Below are 18,039 nucleotides of genomic sequence, written 5' to 3' on the forward strand. Positions count from 1 at the left end.
TGCGCCACCAGGGAAGCCCCCTACTTATCTTTTATAAGACTTATTATCATTCTTTTTTTTTTTTTTTTTTTTTTCGGTGTGCGGGCCTCTCACTGTTGTGGCCTCCCCCGTTGCGGAGCACAGGCTCCGGACGCGCAGGCTCCGGACGCGCAGGCTCAGCGGCCATGGCTCACGGGCCCAGCCGCTCCGCGGCACATGGGATCCTCCCAGACCGGGGCACGAACCCGCATCCCCTGCATCGGCAGGCGGACTCTCAACCACTTGCGCCACCAGGGAGGCCCTATCATTCTTTTTTAACAGCTTTACACACCCTAGTATGTGGTTCTCCAAAGCAATCATGCTGCAGGGTTATTACCTCACTCCAATAAAGCTGCCTTCTTTGGCTCCAAATAATGCTTAGAACGTCACTTCTTAAACAGCCTCTAGAGCCTGAGGTTCAGTCTTTTGAGTATATTCAAGGGGCATTTCCCTTAACTATGGAAAATAAACCTCAATTTTAAAAATAGTAAGAAATCATTTCAAGTCAAGGCTGGAGAATAAGATGGATGAATCAAGCTGGGTAATGAATACCAATGAGGCCGGTGGAGGGCAGAACTGGAAGACAGCCCCCAAGGTTTCTGCCCCTGCCCCTGGTGTACGTATCCAGTATAACCCCCTCCCCTGGAGTGTGAGCAAAAATTGTGAGTATGATGGGATTTCATTCCCATGATTAGGTTACTAATCCCTTGACTTTTTTTTTTTTTTTGCAGTACGCGGGCCTCTCACTGTTGTGGCCTCTCCCATTGCGGAGCACAGGCTCTGGACGTGCAGGCTCGGCGGCCATGGCTCACGGGCCCAGTTGCTCTGCGGCATGTGGGATCTTCCTGGACTGGGGCACGAACCCATGTCCCCTGCATCGGCAGGCGGTCTCCCAACCACTGCGCCACCAGGGAAGCCCTCCCTTGATTTTTTTTTTTTTTTTTTTTTTTGCGGTACGCGGGCCTCCCACCGCCGTGGCCTCCCCCGCCGCAGAGCACAGGCTCCGGATGCGCAGGCCCAGTGGCCATGGCCCACGGGCCCAGCCGCTCTGCGGCATATGGGATCCTCCCAGACCGGGGCACGAACCCGTATCCCCTGGATCGGCAGGCGGACTCTCAACCACTGAGCCACCAGGGAGGCCCCTTCCCTTGACTTTTAAGTTAATCAAAAGGTTTGGGTTAATCCTGGGTTGGCCTGACCTAATCAGGTGAAGCCTAAAAGGAGGGACTAGGTCCTTCCTGAGGAGAGATTCTCCTGTTGATTTTGAAGAAGCAAACAGCTATGCTTTGCCATAAGCAACTAAATTCTGCCAACCACCAGTGAGTTTGGAAGAAGACCCTGAGCCTTAGAGGAGATCATAGCCCTCCCTGGTCAACACTTTGATCCTGTGCAGCTAACCCATGTCCAGACTCCTGACCCACAGAAACTGCAGGATACTAAATCTGCATTGTTTTCAGCCACTCAGTTTATGGTAACTTATTACAAAGCAACAATAACCTTATACAAGGCCTAGAACAGAAGCATGTCTATTAAGAAACAGTACTCATTAATGTGCCATGTAAACTCATTGTGAAGGAAATTCTAAAGAGTGGCAAAAGGATTTGAGCAGTGGCAGTATTCTTCAAAAAATATCTAGTTTCAGAAGGTGACCACCTTGAAGGGCAACACTTCTTTGGATGTACGAATCTGGCTTATTAAAAAAAAGGTCTCATTTTTAGGTTAGAGTCAAAATTCACGTTGCTTATCATCCATCTTGCTTATTACTGTTATAATTTTTTTCTGGGAAATCTGTTTTAGTAAAAGGTACTTATTCATCCTAAACGTGAACATTAACATGGAGGGGTAATAGATCAAAGTAGTAGTAAAGTGTCAAAAAAAAAAAAAAGGGAGTTAAATGCATGCAGCTTTTGATGTATTTATCTTTCACTAAAATCCCCATTCTTAAAACATAATACATCTGACACTTTGTAGATGGACTGTAAGGTTTGCTGGCGTTATCGTTTCATTTAGACTAGAATCCAGGTTCTCTCTACAACCCCACCTCATCACTCTGAAGTAGGAAAATGCATTAAATGAAAGAACAGCGGCACTCATAAATCAGTTGTTCACAGAGTTCTGAACTTATTCTGAATTTATTCTCTCCACCAGGAGAGACAATCTAGGGGATATTTAGAAAGGCATGGGGCATCTGGATGGCTTTCACCGTGACATGGCGGTTCGTATGTGAGGCCCAGGTTACTAAACACCCTATAACGCACAGGACAATCCTGCACAACGAAGGATTATCTTGACCAAAATGCCAGTTACTGCTCTGACCTCCCCGGCCCTCCAATCCCACTCACTCCAGCAGTACCCACTTGGTTTCTCAATCACAAACCAGAATATCCCCAACTCCGCCTCTCTGCCCAGAACGCATTCCCCCAGCTCTCCATCCACACGGCTCCCTCGCTTCTTCCAGGTCTCTGCTTAAGTGTCACCACGTCAGTGAGGCCTTCCCTGACCGTCCTATTCATGAACAGCCTCCCTTCCTGACACAGGGACAGCACAGCGCCTGAGGGTGTTACTGGGTTCCTGGGCACTTGGGGACTCTCTCTGTGCTTCAGTTCTCCCATCTGTAAAGGGGACTAACAGCCCTGTTGTAGGGTTGTTATGAGGAGTACATGAGTGTATGTGTGTGTATGGACTATGCTTTTAGAAGAATGCCTGGAACTTAGCGTAAGCACTACGTTAGCTCTGAAAATCTAAAACAACCGAAACCAACTTGGAAATTAAGCTATTACCTAACTTATTATACTTAATGGCAAAACTTAATTTTGTTAACTCATTAGGTGACAAAAGTTGACCTAAGCTAACATGAGGCTACTTGTAACACCACTAAGGATGTTAACAGATAGTACATGTATCATATTATGTTTCCAGCTCCAAATACATCTTGTCTCAAGGATTTTGAGTAAAGGACTGTGCACCTAAATTATTCTTCTACTTTATTTTTCTCTAGAGCAATTATCACCATTTGATACATATAAACTTGGTTTTTGTGTAACTCTCACCATCATAAGGTCAAGGATTACGTTTTATTATTGCACTCCCTGCACCTGGAAAAGTACCTGCTACACAGCAGGTGCTCAATAAATACATGTTGAAATGAATGGTTAAATTTTATGATGCCCAAAATACAACATAGAACATTTCTTAGGTAGAAGGAAGATTATTTCATGGAAGATGGTGACCAGTTAGTTGTTCTTTAACTCAGGAGGGAAGGCTTGGATCCAATTCATCTGTGTGGCAGTGGAACACTTAGTTAATGTGATGTTTAGTCCCTGTATGTTCCTCCCCTCCCAGGCACCAACCTTGTGCTCCACTCTTCCCTGACCATCCACAAAGGCTCAGGGTGTCCATGATCAGTTCCAAAGAGAACTCCAAAATATACCATGTGTACACCGACCTTCTGAGTGCAACACCACCAATAAACAATTCCGCTTGACCATCCCACCATAATAAATCAGTCTAATCGAGCTGACCATTCTCCCACCGACACCAGTTTCATTTCCTGACTTCTCTATTGATGATGGTGACCATCCCCCATCTCCCTACCAGCCACACCCCAAGCCCAGGACTCGCCTTTGAAGCATCTCCCACAGTCAATTACGCACAAAGTCTAGGCAGTGCTTTCAGTGGTACAGCCTCCATCCTGGCCTTCGTTCGATTCCTCGTTAACAAATCTGTGCTGAGCGCCCCTCCATGCCAGGCACTGGAGGACACTGAACAAGACAGAAATGGACGTGGCTCAGAGGTGAGAGGGGAAGCCAGTGATCACACAAGCAACCACACTGAAAGGGAAACAACACAGACCATGCAAGAAGCCCAGGGCATATGGACACCCTGCCTGGAACGGAGTAGTGTCTGGAAAGAGCAATGGCTAAAATAAGTAATATGTGGACCATGAGTTGTTGGACAGACGGACACCAGGAGGCTGAGGAAGCAAGGAGAGTTTCAGTGACGTTTAAGCTGAGCTGAAAGTCAGTGCAGGCCTTGCTGGGAGAAAATCTACTTATGCAGAATGGTCAGAAAAGAATTACACTGCAATTACATAACACATATACAGCCAGCTCTTTGGTCCTAATGTAAATTCCATGGGAGCATGAACCTCTCATTCTAATGGTGGAGTAGGTCACATGCAGGGGCCACACGCACTGGACTATCACCAGTGACCCTTGTGTCAAGATTGTGCTCTTCCACTTCCAGTTCTTTCACTGTACTTTATCAGTGAATTTACCGCTCTGAACTTAAAGCTGAACTCTTCTGCCTGCGGGTCCAATCACCAAGCGTGGCACCTCACACCCTCGTGGCTGCTGTGCAGATGAGGTGTCTGAGGCTCAGAGCGGTTAAGAAACTTGTTCACGGCAAAAGACTCGTTCAGGAGTAGACAGATCATCTTGTCCAGGACCGTCTGATGATGTAAAGCTCATACTCTCTCTTCTCTACAAGATGAGACGGAACAGTGAGCTCCCAAGCACACGCACAAGTGCTCTTGAGGATGTGCAGGAGGGAGAGGCTGGCAAAGCCTCCTTGAGAAGAGGCCAGCCCTGAGCACAGCGCTGATGAGATGAGCAGCAGCTGGAGAGGCAGAGGAAAAGGACCAAGGCACCTGGAAAGGGGACTACACGGGCTGCTGGCAGGATGACTTCAGGGGCAAAGGAGGCCAGCCCGGCTGCTGCTGGCAGTTCCCGCCAGGAAGTACAGGAGAAGCAAGGTGGAAATGGGGTGGCCAGGGTCTGAATGCCAACAGAGGACTCCAGGCTTCAGCTTACAGGAAACGGGCAAGGATTCTGAACATGGGACGAGGAGGAAGACCCATGTCTCTGAAAGATGAATGGTCATGGACAACGAGGACAGGTGGCCTGGGAAGAGGACGACCTGTGAGATGGGACAACAGACAGGCAATCATTTCAGAAGTCCAGGGATCAGAAGAGGAAACTTTGAGACATTTGAAGGACCCGTAAGCTTTGATACCTATTTCGAAAGCGTCCACGTGCCCACCTCAAGAATACAGTTCATCGCTTTCTATTGAAATCATTTCTGTGTCTGGCTTCTGACATCTCTGAGATTCTGAGCATCTCAAAGGCACTACGTAAATCTTCTTATTGTTTTATCCCAAGTGCCCAGCATCCACAGGAGGAAGGACCTCGGTAAACGCTCCAAGGAAGGAAGGAAGAGCACAAGAGGACAGCTGGGCTTCAAGCCTTATGAGAGTGGGCAGGTGCCTCTGGGGCAAAGAGAGATGACGGGAAAGGAACCTCCTTCTAGACAGATGAGCTCGGTTTGGGAGATTCGGTTGGAAACAAATACAAAAAAGAAAGGAGTTAGTAGTAGATGTCACTTATACTTGGGACCTGTACGTTCCCTTGTTAAGAAAGGGCTGGAGAGCGGGCTCTAAGTGTGTTCTAAATTGTTATGGAAGTTACATTTCTCAGGCATCCTTTCATAAAACTGGAGTGCTATGGGGGCTTTTTCTCTTTTACATAACAAAGTAAAATGTGCTGCAGTTTCTTTTGACCTAACTGTCTTCACAGAAAACAGGAGCACTAAAACCATATCTTAATTAAGAGGCATTAGAAGGTAGAGCTGAAGAGTGCCAGTCGTGGAGCCAAATGCCTGGGGTTCAAATCCTGCTTCTACCACTTACTACCGTGTGACCACGGGCAGCCTTTTCAACCACTCATTTCTCCAAGTCCTCATGGAGCTGTTGTGAGCATTAAATGGATAAACGTACATAAAGCATTTAGAACAGTGTCTGGCATGTTGAAATCCCTGAATGAATGTTACTTGTTATCCTTTAAACATCTTGGCAAGTAGAGTTTTTGGTCTAGGTGCTCCAGAATAATATTAGAAGCCACAGATTCACAAAGACAAATTTCAAATTCTTCAATTAACTTCCAAGTTATCATTAAGCCAGTCAGTATTACAGCAGACATTCACAGTACAAAACCACCACCAAATATTAAATGAATCAACTGACAGTAGATGCTTTCTGGACTTTTAAGTGCAAGAACACAGGTGCCCTTGTCTGAGAAGACCTATTCTGAAGGTATCTGAATCTGTTTTTGCTCATCTAGCTGCATGGACTCACTCAGATTCTCCCTGAAAGCCCCATGGGCTTTCTCAGCTCTGTGCCCTTTGTCCCCTAGCTCCTCGGCTCAGATTCCCCTCCCAATCCACCTGGTTTACTTCCAGACCTACCTCGAGACCTACATGAAATACCACTTTCTTAGCTTTAGCTGGTGGTCTCTCACACAACGAGACCCTGCTCCAGCCAGAAAATATGTTTCTAACACTGGCCCTTACACAGCAGAACGACGAGGGGCCAGTGTCATCTCTCCCCACAGCCCCTGCATGGCAGGAGCACGCCTCACTCTTTTTCCCAGTCGTGCTCCCAGGGCTGAGCACACACGGTCGTTAAACTACGAAACTCAGCCGTAGAAAAGGATTACTCACGGGGTTAACTTAATCTCAACCTCCCTTAGTGCCCTTAAATCATAATCAGTAAATCTCATGCAAATTCTGTGAAGCACATCTATCCTTTTCACTCCACTTTGAGGAAAAACAATCCCCAAATTGTCCTTTCCAGGGAAAGTAAAGAGAGGCTCAAGACTGCAACACAGGACCGGAGACTCAAGACTCCAGGCTGCGGGCTGGCCCTACGGATCCTGGACTTTGAAGCTCCCACAATCGCGAGTCAATTCCTTAAAATAAAAATACCTCTCTGTGTATCTCATCTACTGGTTCCATTTCTCTGGAGAACCCTGACTAACACGGCAGCGTGAGAGGAATTGTCCCTTCCTTCCCAGGACCCAGCGTTTCCATTTCCATCCTACAAGGCCAGCCCTCCAAACAGCCTCTCCTCTCCTTTATCCCTGGGTCCCCGGCACCAGGATTTCCATCTCTGGTAACCCTCAAAGACCCACAGCAAGCACTCTTACATAGAAGACTTCGACACTAACATCTTGGAGGAAAAGTCTACCCAACGGCAGGAGGGGAGTAAAAGAGATCACTTCTGATCACTCCGTGGATAAAAGGTGAGCTGCACGCTTTTGAAAGCTTAATTTCTTGGGGCCAAAAAACCCATGATGCTAGACGAGAGCACTTTTCCCCAATAACTGATATGTTTCTTTATATTGCTCTGACCCTCTGACCCTATTTTGAGAAAAAACATTCTGCTAATAATTAAGAGGATTTTAACTAAAGTTGGAAGAGGGCTTCCCTGGTGGCGCAGTGGTTGAGAGTCTGCCTGCCAATGCAGGGGACACGGGTTCGTGCCCCGGTCCGGGAAGATCCCACATGCCGCGGAGCAGCTGGGCCCGTGAGCCATGGCCACTGAGCCTGTGCCTCCGGAGCCTGTGCTCCGCAACGGAGAGGCCACAACAGTGAGAGGCCTGCGTACTGAAAAATAAATAAATAAATAAAATAAAGTTGGAAGAATAGCCTTCAGATTCAATCCAACATTGCTGCAAAGTGGTATGATTTCAGTAAGAGCCCTGATGAGTAGAAAAACATAATATAATGGGTAGAGAATCTGTCAGATCTGATTGAGGGAAATGTCACATCATTTCAGGTACTCAACACAGAGCAAAACAACAAGCTTTGTAATAAAGTAGCCCTTGGGACGTATGATGGCCTACCACTCCTCAATGCTTCCAATGGTAGCATTGTAGAATCAGAAGCAAGTAGATAATTTCATTGAGTCCTACTGACTCATCAGCGTATACAAGGAAGCAAAGGTCACACACACAGCATCACGATGTGACAGAACCAGTATTAAAAGCCAGGTTTTTCTCCTTGCAACTTAGTAAGCTGGTTTAACAGATAGTTACTGAGCACATAGGTGAGCTGACACTGAAATGTGGTCTCTGAGTATCCAGGTCCCTCGGGAGGCTGTCCAAGGGTCCACGTTAGGCCCAAATTCATGTTTTTGTTGGTTAACTTCCTAGAAGACTGGGTAGTATTATAACTTAATTTCTCATCACTTGAATTCAGGAATGCTGGGAATAATCTAGCTTTCTCAAGTGTGTTTTATTTAAAATACACTTGGGGGAGGAAGTAACAACCTCCCACTCACCAAGGCCCAAACTCCTCACCCACAGAGGGGCCACACGGGCTCCATGCCTCCGCTCTCCCTGGCACTTCCTATCTGTCTCAGGCAATGACTTCTCCACGCAGGGATCTACAGTTCAGGTCTCATACTCAGGTAACCTACTCTTTACAGGCAGAAGTTTCTCTTTTTATAGGCACACAGCAAAGAGAAGGGCACTAATTCCCCTGGTCATCCTTCACAGCCTTGAGGGCAGAGCTTGAACAAGTGTAACGACAGCTCTCATGTCAGGGGCTGATATGTCTCCACCACTGGGCTCTGCCATTTAACTCTCACAATAACCCCCAAAGGCAGCCATCACTTTTCCCATTTTATACAACAGGAAAGAGCCTCAGGTTAAATAAATTTCCCAAGTTCACAGAGCTAGTAAATAACAGAATAGTCCGATCTTTAGGACTCAAGAGTATGCTTTCCCATTGTGCTCTGGCTCCTCAGAAACGTCTGGGAAGCCCTCTCTCACATCTAACCTCCACCGCTAACACTGTTTAGTCTTGGACCCGTATCCGGACCCAGGGGCAAAGGTTAGCCACTAATTTCCTTAAACTAGGAAAGTAACTTGGTTGCTTCTAAGTGGTTCTTTGGTTGAAAAGTGTGTTCATGAAAGCTTTTAAACTTCTGTTTAAAAGTTTGTTCATCATTAAAGAAATAATTCTACTCTGTAGATACCTTAATTAGTTGCTATTGGCATCAACTGTGTTATTAAATTATGAAGAGATGTCTAATGGTCTCTGCAGACTAGAAGCCAGGAACTAAAGTTCTAGTCCAGCTCTATTTTATAGCTTGTTATAAACACAGACACAAAAATGCTAATAGGTAGGGACTTTCTTATAGGGGGTGACAAAAATAATCTAAAATTGGATTATTGTGATGGTTTCATAATTCTGTGAAAATACTAAATCATTAAATTGTAGACTTCAGGGCTTCCCTGGTGGCGCAGTGGTTGAGAGTCCGCCTGCCGATGCAGGGGACGCAGGTTCGTGCCCCAGTCTGGGAGGATCCCACGTGCCGTAGAGCGGCTGGGCCAGTGAGCCATGGCTGCTGAGCCTGTGCGTCCGGAGCCTGTGCTCCGCAACGGGAGAGGCCACAACAGTGAGAGGCCCGCGTACCACAAAAAAAAAAAAAAAAAAAAAAAAAAATTGTAGACTTCAAATTGGTGAACTTTATAGTACATTAATTTTATCTTAATAAAGATGCTTAAAAAAAAACACAAAGAGATTTGATTGCTCAAGTTTCACTTATCTAAGAAGAAAATCATTAAGGAATACTAATTTTACCGTGTTATTCTTCTTCTGTATTTACTCCAAATGTCAATTTGCCTAATTCCTATTTCTGAAGTATTAAATACAGAAGTAAACACAAACTTTATGCAAACCGTGTAAACATCTACACTTATAAGTAAAATCAGGCAATGATCCCTCTACCAAGGGATTCATGTCGAGGGTTTACTTTAAATAAGGCTCATATAAGACATACACATACACAAAGAAAACTAATGACAATCCACAAAGTCACTTTTTGGAACCCTATTCAGTACTCTTAGCAGGAATTACAAATACACTTGTAACAACTCCTCCCATCAGGAATGTAAGAACTACGTACCTTGTGACAAGGAACCACGCAAGTTGACTGAAGTCTGGAGAGGGTCTCATATATGTCTTAATATGTGGCATGGCATTGCTGCGGCCTGACGTGTCAGCTGACCATTTGCTAGTGACAGGAAAGACACACAGCACTAATTAGAAAATATAAATTGGTCATAGTCCTAGTATGAGGAAACTGCCTCAAAAGCAAAATTCTATCATCTAAAAAACAGTGAGTACATCTTTCTCTGTCATATAACCTGTGATATCTCCTTAAACTGTATTCAGCTAACAGCATAACACATATTCATTTCAGAATGTAGGTACGTAGAAGAAAAACTTACCACCACCTACAAAAAGCACTGTAACCTATCGTATGGCCTTCCCATCTTGTTATGAATACACATACATACACATACATATTACTTCTATTGTGCTTTTAACTGCATGTATGCACATCTGGTCTCCTTGAAAGCAGGAACTGTGCTCCCGGAGCACGTTACTGAGTACAAGAGGCTCACCAAATGCTTGTTGAAAGAAAAAAATACAAAATGGGAAAAATACAAACAGTATGAATATCAAAATGGAACACTGAAAGGCAGGGGGACAATTCAGAAATATTCCAGTCAAATGCTGATATTCATATATCTGAGTTTGGTTTCTAAGTTTCCAACATTTTTAGGACTATGGTTCCATGGGAAAAAAATGACCTATATTATGAGGCAACAATCCTTACTTATGAATATAAGAGGATGGTCCCTCAAGAATACAGATTGCCTGCAAGAGTAAAATCAGGATTAGGGAGATTCGTTATTAGATTGTTACATTCACTTGTATGAAGACAATACCGAAAGGAGTTCAATGTTTAAAAATGTCCTCTGCAAAACCAAACATCTCCAAAGAAAGCATTAAAGAAAGGCTCCAGGATGAATGGTATACTGAATTAGACTGAAAGCTTTTTTTCTTTTCTTTTTTTTTTTTTGTTTGGCCTCGCTGTACTGCACGTGGGATCTTAGTTCCCCGAGCAGGGACTGAACCCAGGCCCTCGGCAGTGAAAGCGTGGAGTCCTAACCACTGGACCCCCAGGGAACTCCCAGACTGAAAGCTAGAGAAATGTAATCTGCCTTCGTTTCTGGCGTCCGGCATAATGAATGCTTGTTGAAGCAAGTATGAAACTAGAACTGGCCTAGAACACGCAGGATGTGCAGCCACTGCAGCCAGAAGAGGATGCAGCACACCCTGCTCACCTGAACACTCGGCCATTTGCTGACTGTTACAAGCCAAAGGCACCTCGTGCCCTGGAGAGAGTGGCGTGGATTCTTCCCTCGGTAAGCCTGTGGTTTCACAGCGTATGAATGTGTAGACGGAAGGATGACATATTTTGGAAATATGGACGAAAATGCTGCTTATGTAAATTCGAAACGTCCCAATGTGTTCTTTTGTTTACCTTTTTCTCTGTATGCCAATATTTGACTCTTTGGTATTAAAAACCATTTCCAAGAAATGTTTAGAACCTTGTTTTAAATGATTTCTATCACTAACATATGCAGATAAAAAATATAGCTATATTGGGCTTCCCTGGTGGCGCAGTGGTTGAGAGTCCGCCTGCTGATGCAGGGGACACGGGTTCGTGCCCCAGTCCGGGAAGATCCCACATGCCGTGGAGCAGCTGGGCCCGTGAGCCATGGCCGCTGAGCCCGCGCATCCGGAGCCTGTGCTCCGCAACGGGAGAGGCCACAACAGTGAGAGGCCCGCGTACCACAAAAAAAAAAAAAAAAAAAAAAATATATATATATTATATATAGCTATATTATATAAGATTCTTTTCTTTAAAAAAAATCATACTGACAAACAACATTCTTATTTTACCCTAAAGAAGCAAAGGCAACATTCTAAACCTATTACTTACTGAAAATAGGAATGGAGCCAATTCTGTTTCTCCGCCGTCTGGATGCTATAGGGAAGAGAGCCCCCAGCTTTTAAAATAAGAAAAATAAAAAAATGAAAATTACTGACTATAATTTGAGGATCCTTTGTTAAGAAGAAAATCTACAGCAAACAGTTGGAAGGTAAAAGAAAACCGCTACTTATTTCATCTTATGGAATAGTTCTTTGAAAGAAAATGGCTAAACAAACCTGCATTGGGTTTGCTCTCTCAATGGGGTTTCCTTTCTTAGGTATGCATGTCAAATAGTAAATGTTTACTATCTGAATAGAAAAAGGTATTTAATCACTGGGGTGGTAGTGGTGGTGGAAATTTAACATCCATAATAGCACAGATCTGAAATGTTAGGAAAGACCAGAGAATGAATCTCTACCCATCCTGCTGGCCTCATGCAGGTGAGACACCCTTAGCCACATTTTGCAAGATGAGGTCTGGTGCACCTGTTTTTTGCCCAAGACCAGGACACTCGGGGGAAGGCACACTAGGATAAAAACTTGGTTCTCCTGTCTCCTTCACCTATTACACTGATATTTCCAAATAGTCTTTGTCCTATCTACATAGATTCTTACAAATGAAATAAAAGGATCACTAAATTAAAATGTTCAGTAAACAGTTACATTTTTAAAAAGGAATTCTAAAAGCCATAGTCCTACAAAGAGAACGAAGATACAGTTCCAAGTGGAAACACAATCAGAAGCCAATTTTTGTTCCTCTTTGAAAGGAAGAAAGTTCACTGTAGATTCATCAGTGACTTTCCAAACACGTTAGAACTTCTCCATAGTAATCTATATCCAAAGAGGGCTTTAAATTTCTGACATATCGAATAAGACATGTTGTATCTCCCACTACAAATTAACTAAGGACATAGCTGAGGTTTCAAGGACCAGTTACACAATAGCTTTATTGAAAATACCAAGTTCTTCCCTACTAAAAAACATGCTTTGAATGGATCTAGCCTATTAGAAGTACAGAAAGGAGGAAAAAGAAAAAAAAGAAGCAGCCAAACAAACCAGAAAATCACCATGTCCCTGAGTCTCAGTGAAGTAATTTTAGCTTGCCATTAAAAAGCAACAAATGGGCTAATACACTCCAAACCCTACTGAGATTTTTCTGGCAGGGTCACATGCAGTTTGATAAGCAATGAATGGACTAAGCTGGTCTAATTCAGAGCACTCTGCTTCCAGCCATAAGCAAATGCCAATCAGACTTCCCCTTTTTCCAAGGCATTACCCTGTTTGGGTTTCTGGTTAATACCTCCTGAATGCACTATCTGGAGGGTTGCTGAATTCCAAATAAGTTTAGTGCCCAGCACTGACATAAGGGAAATAGAGGACAAGACTGAAAGATGTCTACAAAACAGTCCTAGGATTTACAGATGAAGCTCTTGCAAGATGAGATATATCAACTGGGTTATACCAAAGGTTTCATCTCAGTATTAAGCATAAGTTCTGGACCTTCAATATTATCTGTATCTGGGATTCAAATCTGGAAGAACCACACAGTACTTCAGGCAGGGGGGGATGTGGGGAGAGAGAGGTCAGAGAAAGGTATGACACACAGCTGTAGGGGAAGCTGGTTTTATCCGGACGTCTTGTCTGGACAAGCAATCTTCTGGTGGCAGAAGTGAGAACAATCTTATTGGTAAAAATATCAATCACTCAGAGCACTATTGTGAGGATTAAATAACACACAAATTGCCCAACTGCATGGCATCATCTTTGGAACACAGCACTACTCAATATTACCTACTTTCATGATACTTATCTAGTTAAGAGAGAATGATCTCTAAATTTCTATCCAATACTTTTCTGGTCTCAAGGAGGAAGGCATTTTTATTACTTGTTTTAAAAAGTTTACCAGGGCCACGTGTAACTGAATCACTCTGCTGTACACCTGAAACTAACACAACATTATAAATCAACTACATCCCAATAAAATTAAAAAAGAAAAAGTTTACCAGGGCATTTATGAAATATAGACACACACACAAAATACAATCGGGACAGTTTCCCCAACAATTACCTGGATATCCTTCTAAGCTGGTCCGCACGTTTTCCACTGAAGGATAGATCTAGGAAAAAAAAAAAAAAAAAACACTTGGAATGTACCACATTGAAGAACTATTTGTTAAAAGGAATGAAGATTCGTTTTTAAGAAAATGAAAATCTCAATTAGAAATACCTAAAGACTTAGAAAACGTGCTTTAAATTTTAAACAAGTTCCCATCTTACTGAAAAAAAATAAACTTCTAGTAATTAAACTACAGAAAGCACTTATAGTCAATGAAAGAAAATTACATTTCCATTTGAGTATTTTTTTTCCCTCTGAAATGTGAAATTAACACTGAATCGAATGCAAAATTATTAATTCAAAGGTCTCTAAATTAATAATGCTTGTAATTCTGCTGGCAATGCTTTATCAAGTATTTTTTCCCTTGGCTTGACGATCTGAAGGAAGGAATGGAGAATTCGCAGGCTAGTCTGTGGCTGAGATGGAGCTCTGAACAAATCAGCAGGCTCCCAGCACCAAATGATATTAGGGCCACTTGATTACAAATGACTATGCTAAGGTACTGCTGTTTCCATCCCCAAACCACGGAATGAAACATCTCTCTATGACAAAGAGGACTTATTTGATTCTTCTCCTGGACTAGAGGATAAGAAGTGACCTCAAGGAGGAGGAACACTCACCAGATGAAGAGGAACAGCACTTCCTGGGGCCCTGCTTTCTTTGCCCAGTGTCACCAAGCTCTCTTTAAACTCAGAACACAACCATTTTGATTCATCGGCCCCCATGGAGCCAACGCTTGAGAACTGACCTATTATAGGCCAGGACTCTCCTTTAGGTATGGATGAGGCATGCTCCTTCAGAAGCTGTGAGAGAATAAAAAACGAATGCTACTGTTACTCCAAACACGTGAACAGAAATGCTGTAATAACTCAGAACATGGTTTTCCACCCTTGGAATGCCTTGTTCACAAGGAAAGGCTGAAAATATTAGCGACCAAGTTCATACCCATGTGTAGTTTTTTTTCCTTCTTTGGGAAATAATTTTTAAACACTGAAGATATTTTATTTTAATGGAGTAAGTGGACACAAGTATTCTTCTCCCAGAATTCTTTGATTTGTACTAAAAGCAAAAACAGATTAAGAAAAATAAAGACCCATTTTAGTAGCAATGTCAGATAAAGCACCAACCTGCCGTACGAAATTAGATTCTTGCCTTGAAGGTGCAATGGTTTAACATACCTAAACAATACTAGGAGGTCAAGCTATTGTATATTTTGACTTGTATTATTTGAAAGAGATTTAACTCTTGGGATCTAGGCAGCTGTGATGCTCTGTAAATAAAAGGGAATATATTTACATATAGATACATACTACCATAAGCACTGCAGAAGACTGACCTGCATTTCCTGCTTTGTCTGATATTTATGCAAAGCTGCAGAAACAATTCAGAAAATACTGGGAAATTTTATCCATTTAAACACGTACCGAGGGTCTTCCTAGAGGCTGGAGATGGCAACAACAACAAAAAGCCGCAGTTCCTGCCCCAGTGGAGCTCATATTCTGACGGATGTATTGTCTAGTTTATATGTATTATTTTCCTTACCACAGAGTAGGCATTAATATTTATAAACACACTTCCCCCAAGAGCCCAAATAGTTCTCAACTTCCACCCTGGGTGCAGCATGGCACAGGAAACAGGACTGAGCCAACAACAAGACTCAGCTTCTGTTTTGGGCTATTCTGGGCTCAGTCCTTGATCAGGTACATGACCCTAGCCAAGTCCCTGGGCTTCTCTTTACACCTCAGTGCAACAGACGTCTGATCCTTGGAATGCAGCTATGATGCACCACGAGTTCCTGACAGTGGAAAGTGGTCGCAAACTCCAAGATGCTACTCAGCTTTCAATAAGATTGGGATGCTGCACAATATGTGCCATCACCTGGCCGTTCTGAACCACTAGCCCACAGGCTAATACACTCTAGTGCTTACCAAACACTCAACACATGCCTTGCATTCATTTCCTCATTTAATCCTTACGTAATTCTGTGAGGGAAGTACTATTATTGTGCCCATTTTATGGATGTCAAGAGGGGTTAAGGAGCAAGGCAAGGTCACATGGCTCATAACCAGGTCAGGATTTGGCCCTGGGTGTGGGTATCCGCCCACAAAGCTGTGCACTTAGCCAGTATATGGGACCCTCTCCACCCCAGGTCAAGACAGAAAGATGGTGGCTTCAAGACCTTGCCCGCTTTCAGCTGTGGTCTCACTTACAAAAGGAAATTAAAGTGAAAAGTTGTCATTGGCCGGGCGGAATTCTCACACAATATCATTTATGGAAAAAGAGGGGCTTTTAAGAAAGCCCCTTTAAGGAATTTACCAAGGTCGATAAACTGACTCCTAGAGAGAGGTGGAGAAAACTTTAAGCTTTAACTTGCTGGTTGTTTTATTTTGTTACAGATCTTTCTTGGCTTATTTTCATACCAGCAGCAAATGTCATTGCCATAATTACAGTTCTCAGGGCAATGGTTTAGCAAACAAATACATCATAGCTCAGTTGTAGTCTTCACTCAACACTATTTTCTGTTCTTTGTTGAATTTGTGTTAAAAATCCTTGATGTGCTGATGAAAAGCTATAAAACTTATAAGAATAAAAAATCTCTATTTTATTACAAGAAATAAAAAAACTAAAAATCCTCCATATACTTTTGCCATTTAGAATTGTTAACTCTACACCTATAAATGAGGCAAAATGTTAAAATGCAAGTAATTACTGGAAACTATAATTAGACAATCAATTATCAAGTGCCTACTATTTGCCCAGAATTGTGCTAGAGATACTATGAAGCTGCCTTCAAAATATACCAATTATAAATGAAAAAGGACAGAATATACATTAAATTTTTTAAAAATGGTAAAATAGTAAAAATTCTGTTACCTTCCTAAGCCTAAAATGTCCCCAATTATCTTTTTGATTTCCTTGAAAGCGTCCCGGGGTTGAGCCAATAAGGTAAACACTAAAAAGATATAAAGCACAAGTTATAGAACATAGTAATTTGTGGACTCCCCAAATCACAAAATATGCATGAAAACTAACATTAAGCAAGAAATATTCTAAGAGCCAACCCACTTTCTTGAGATGCCTCTTCAGAGGAGTGACTGACACTTAAAATCATTTTTGAGCACATCAAGTAACGGGGGGACACCCACGGGGTGTGAGGTACCAGGCAAAGAGCTCAGCAATTTTAAGAGAAAGCTCTCCAGCTGGGATGGGAGGGGGTGGGGTGATGGCACTCAGGTGAGGGGCAAGATCTCCCGGCCTCCACTTCAGTGCCCGAGGACCAGGAGGTGCAGACAGTGACAGGCCCTGCTCTCATCACGTCCTGAAGGACAGCCATCTCCTGCCAGGCCCCCGTGTACCAGACCTCACATGGCGCTCAAGGTAAGCACCCCAAGTTGCTAAGAGGCCACGTACTTTGTTTCTGAGAGGTCGTGCTCCTGGATGGTATCTATCCACTCCTTGAGGGGAGCGGCGTTATAAGCCATCAAGTAGCTGATGAGGTCAGCTTTAAAGTGTGTGGTTGATTCTCCAGAGCTGTGGGTTCCATGGACTATTCGTGGGTACAAGGGGCTCAACCATATTCTGGAATGGAAAAAAATATATATAACCTTTAACAGTCAGAAGCACAGCTGATCCCAGTGGTACCTCTGTATTGATTAGGCACTCACCCTAAGGAAGAGGTGAATTCTCACTACCTCTCTCCACGGTCGGTAAGGTCATCCTTATAAAACACGAAACAAATCTGACGGCACCACTCCAATGGGTCCCATCTTATTCAGAATTATTTTTGAAAACCTCACTGTGAATTTAAGACCCAGTAAGACCTGGCCTCTGCCCGCCTCTCCCAACTCAGTCTCTCCATGCTCCCTCCTTCATTCACGTACCTTCCCCCTCGCACCTCTACATCATTTTTAAAGACTTGATGACGACAATTAAGTGTTCTACTCGTAACTGCTACAGCAACTCCACACCACCAGCAGTAACCCCAGCAAGGTCCTGCCCATGCCTACGTCAATGTAGCTCTTCAGCCAAGTGGAAAGTAAAAGTTATCTAAGAAACAAATGTATGTGCAAATATGTTTTCAATAAACAAACTCATTTTCATATATAACATATGGGATATATATATCCCACATCTCGTGCCTGGAATGAGTATAGACCACATTTAGTCATGTTACATTAACACTAACCTCAGACCTTGCAATAATTCAGTAAAAAAACTTTAAAGACATCTTTCATCAATTCTTTGTCAGCGTACTTTGCCAAAACTTCTATATCATA

The 18,039-nt window shown here is 43.2% G+C and overlaps 1 protein-coding gene across 4 annotated transcripts in view; it reads right to left on the minus strand.

Moving 5' to 3' along the window:
- Window positions 1-18,039, minus strand: part of TDP1 (tyrosyl-DNA phosphodiesterase 1) — a 78,231-nt gene that overhangs the window by 33,290 nt on the left and 26,902 nt on the right. For 3 of the 4 annotated variants that reach the window (XM_060097943.1, XM_060097942.1, XM_060097945.1), the window contains 6 exons: window positions 17,174-17,341; window positions 16,637-16,715; window positions 14,383-14,565; window positions 13,715-13,763; window positions 11,657-11,723; window positions 9,767-9,874 (listed from right to left, as the gene is read on the minus strand). In XM_060097943.1, the coding sequence (XP_059953926.1) occupies window positions 9,767-9,874; window positions 11,657-11,723; window positions 13,715-13,763; window positions 14,383-14,565; window positions 16,637-16,715; window positions 17,174-17,341 (654 nt within the window). Of the gene's footprint in view, window positions 1-3,191; window positions 4,936-9,766; window positions 9,875-11,656; window positions 11,724-13,714; window positions 13,764-14,382; window positions 14,566-16,636; window positions 16,716-17,173; window positions 17,342-18,039 lie in introns of those variants that run through there. The other variant, XM_060097944.1, reaches the window with a different exon arrangement.

The sequence above is a fragment of the Mesoplodon densirostris genome, chromosome 4, assembly GCF_025265405.1.
Source record: "Mesoplodon densirostris isolate mMesDen1 chromosome 4, mMesDen1 primary haplotype, whole genome shotgun sequence".
In the NCBI taxonomy this organism is placed as follows: domain Eukaryota; kingdom Metazoa; phylum Chordata; class Mammalia; order Artiodactyla; family Ziphiidae; genus Mesoplodon; species Mesoplodon densirostris.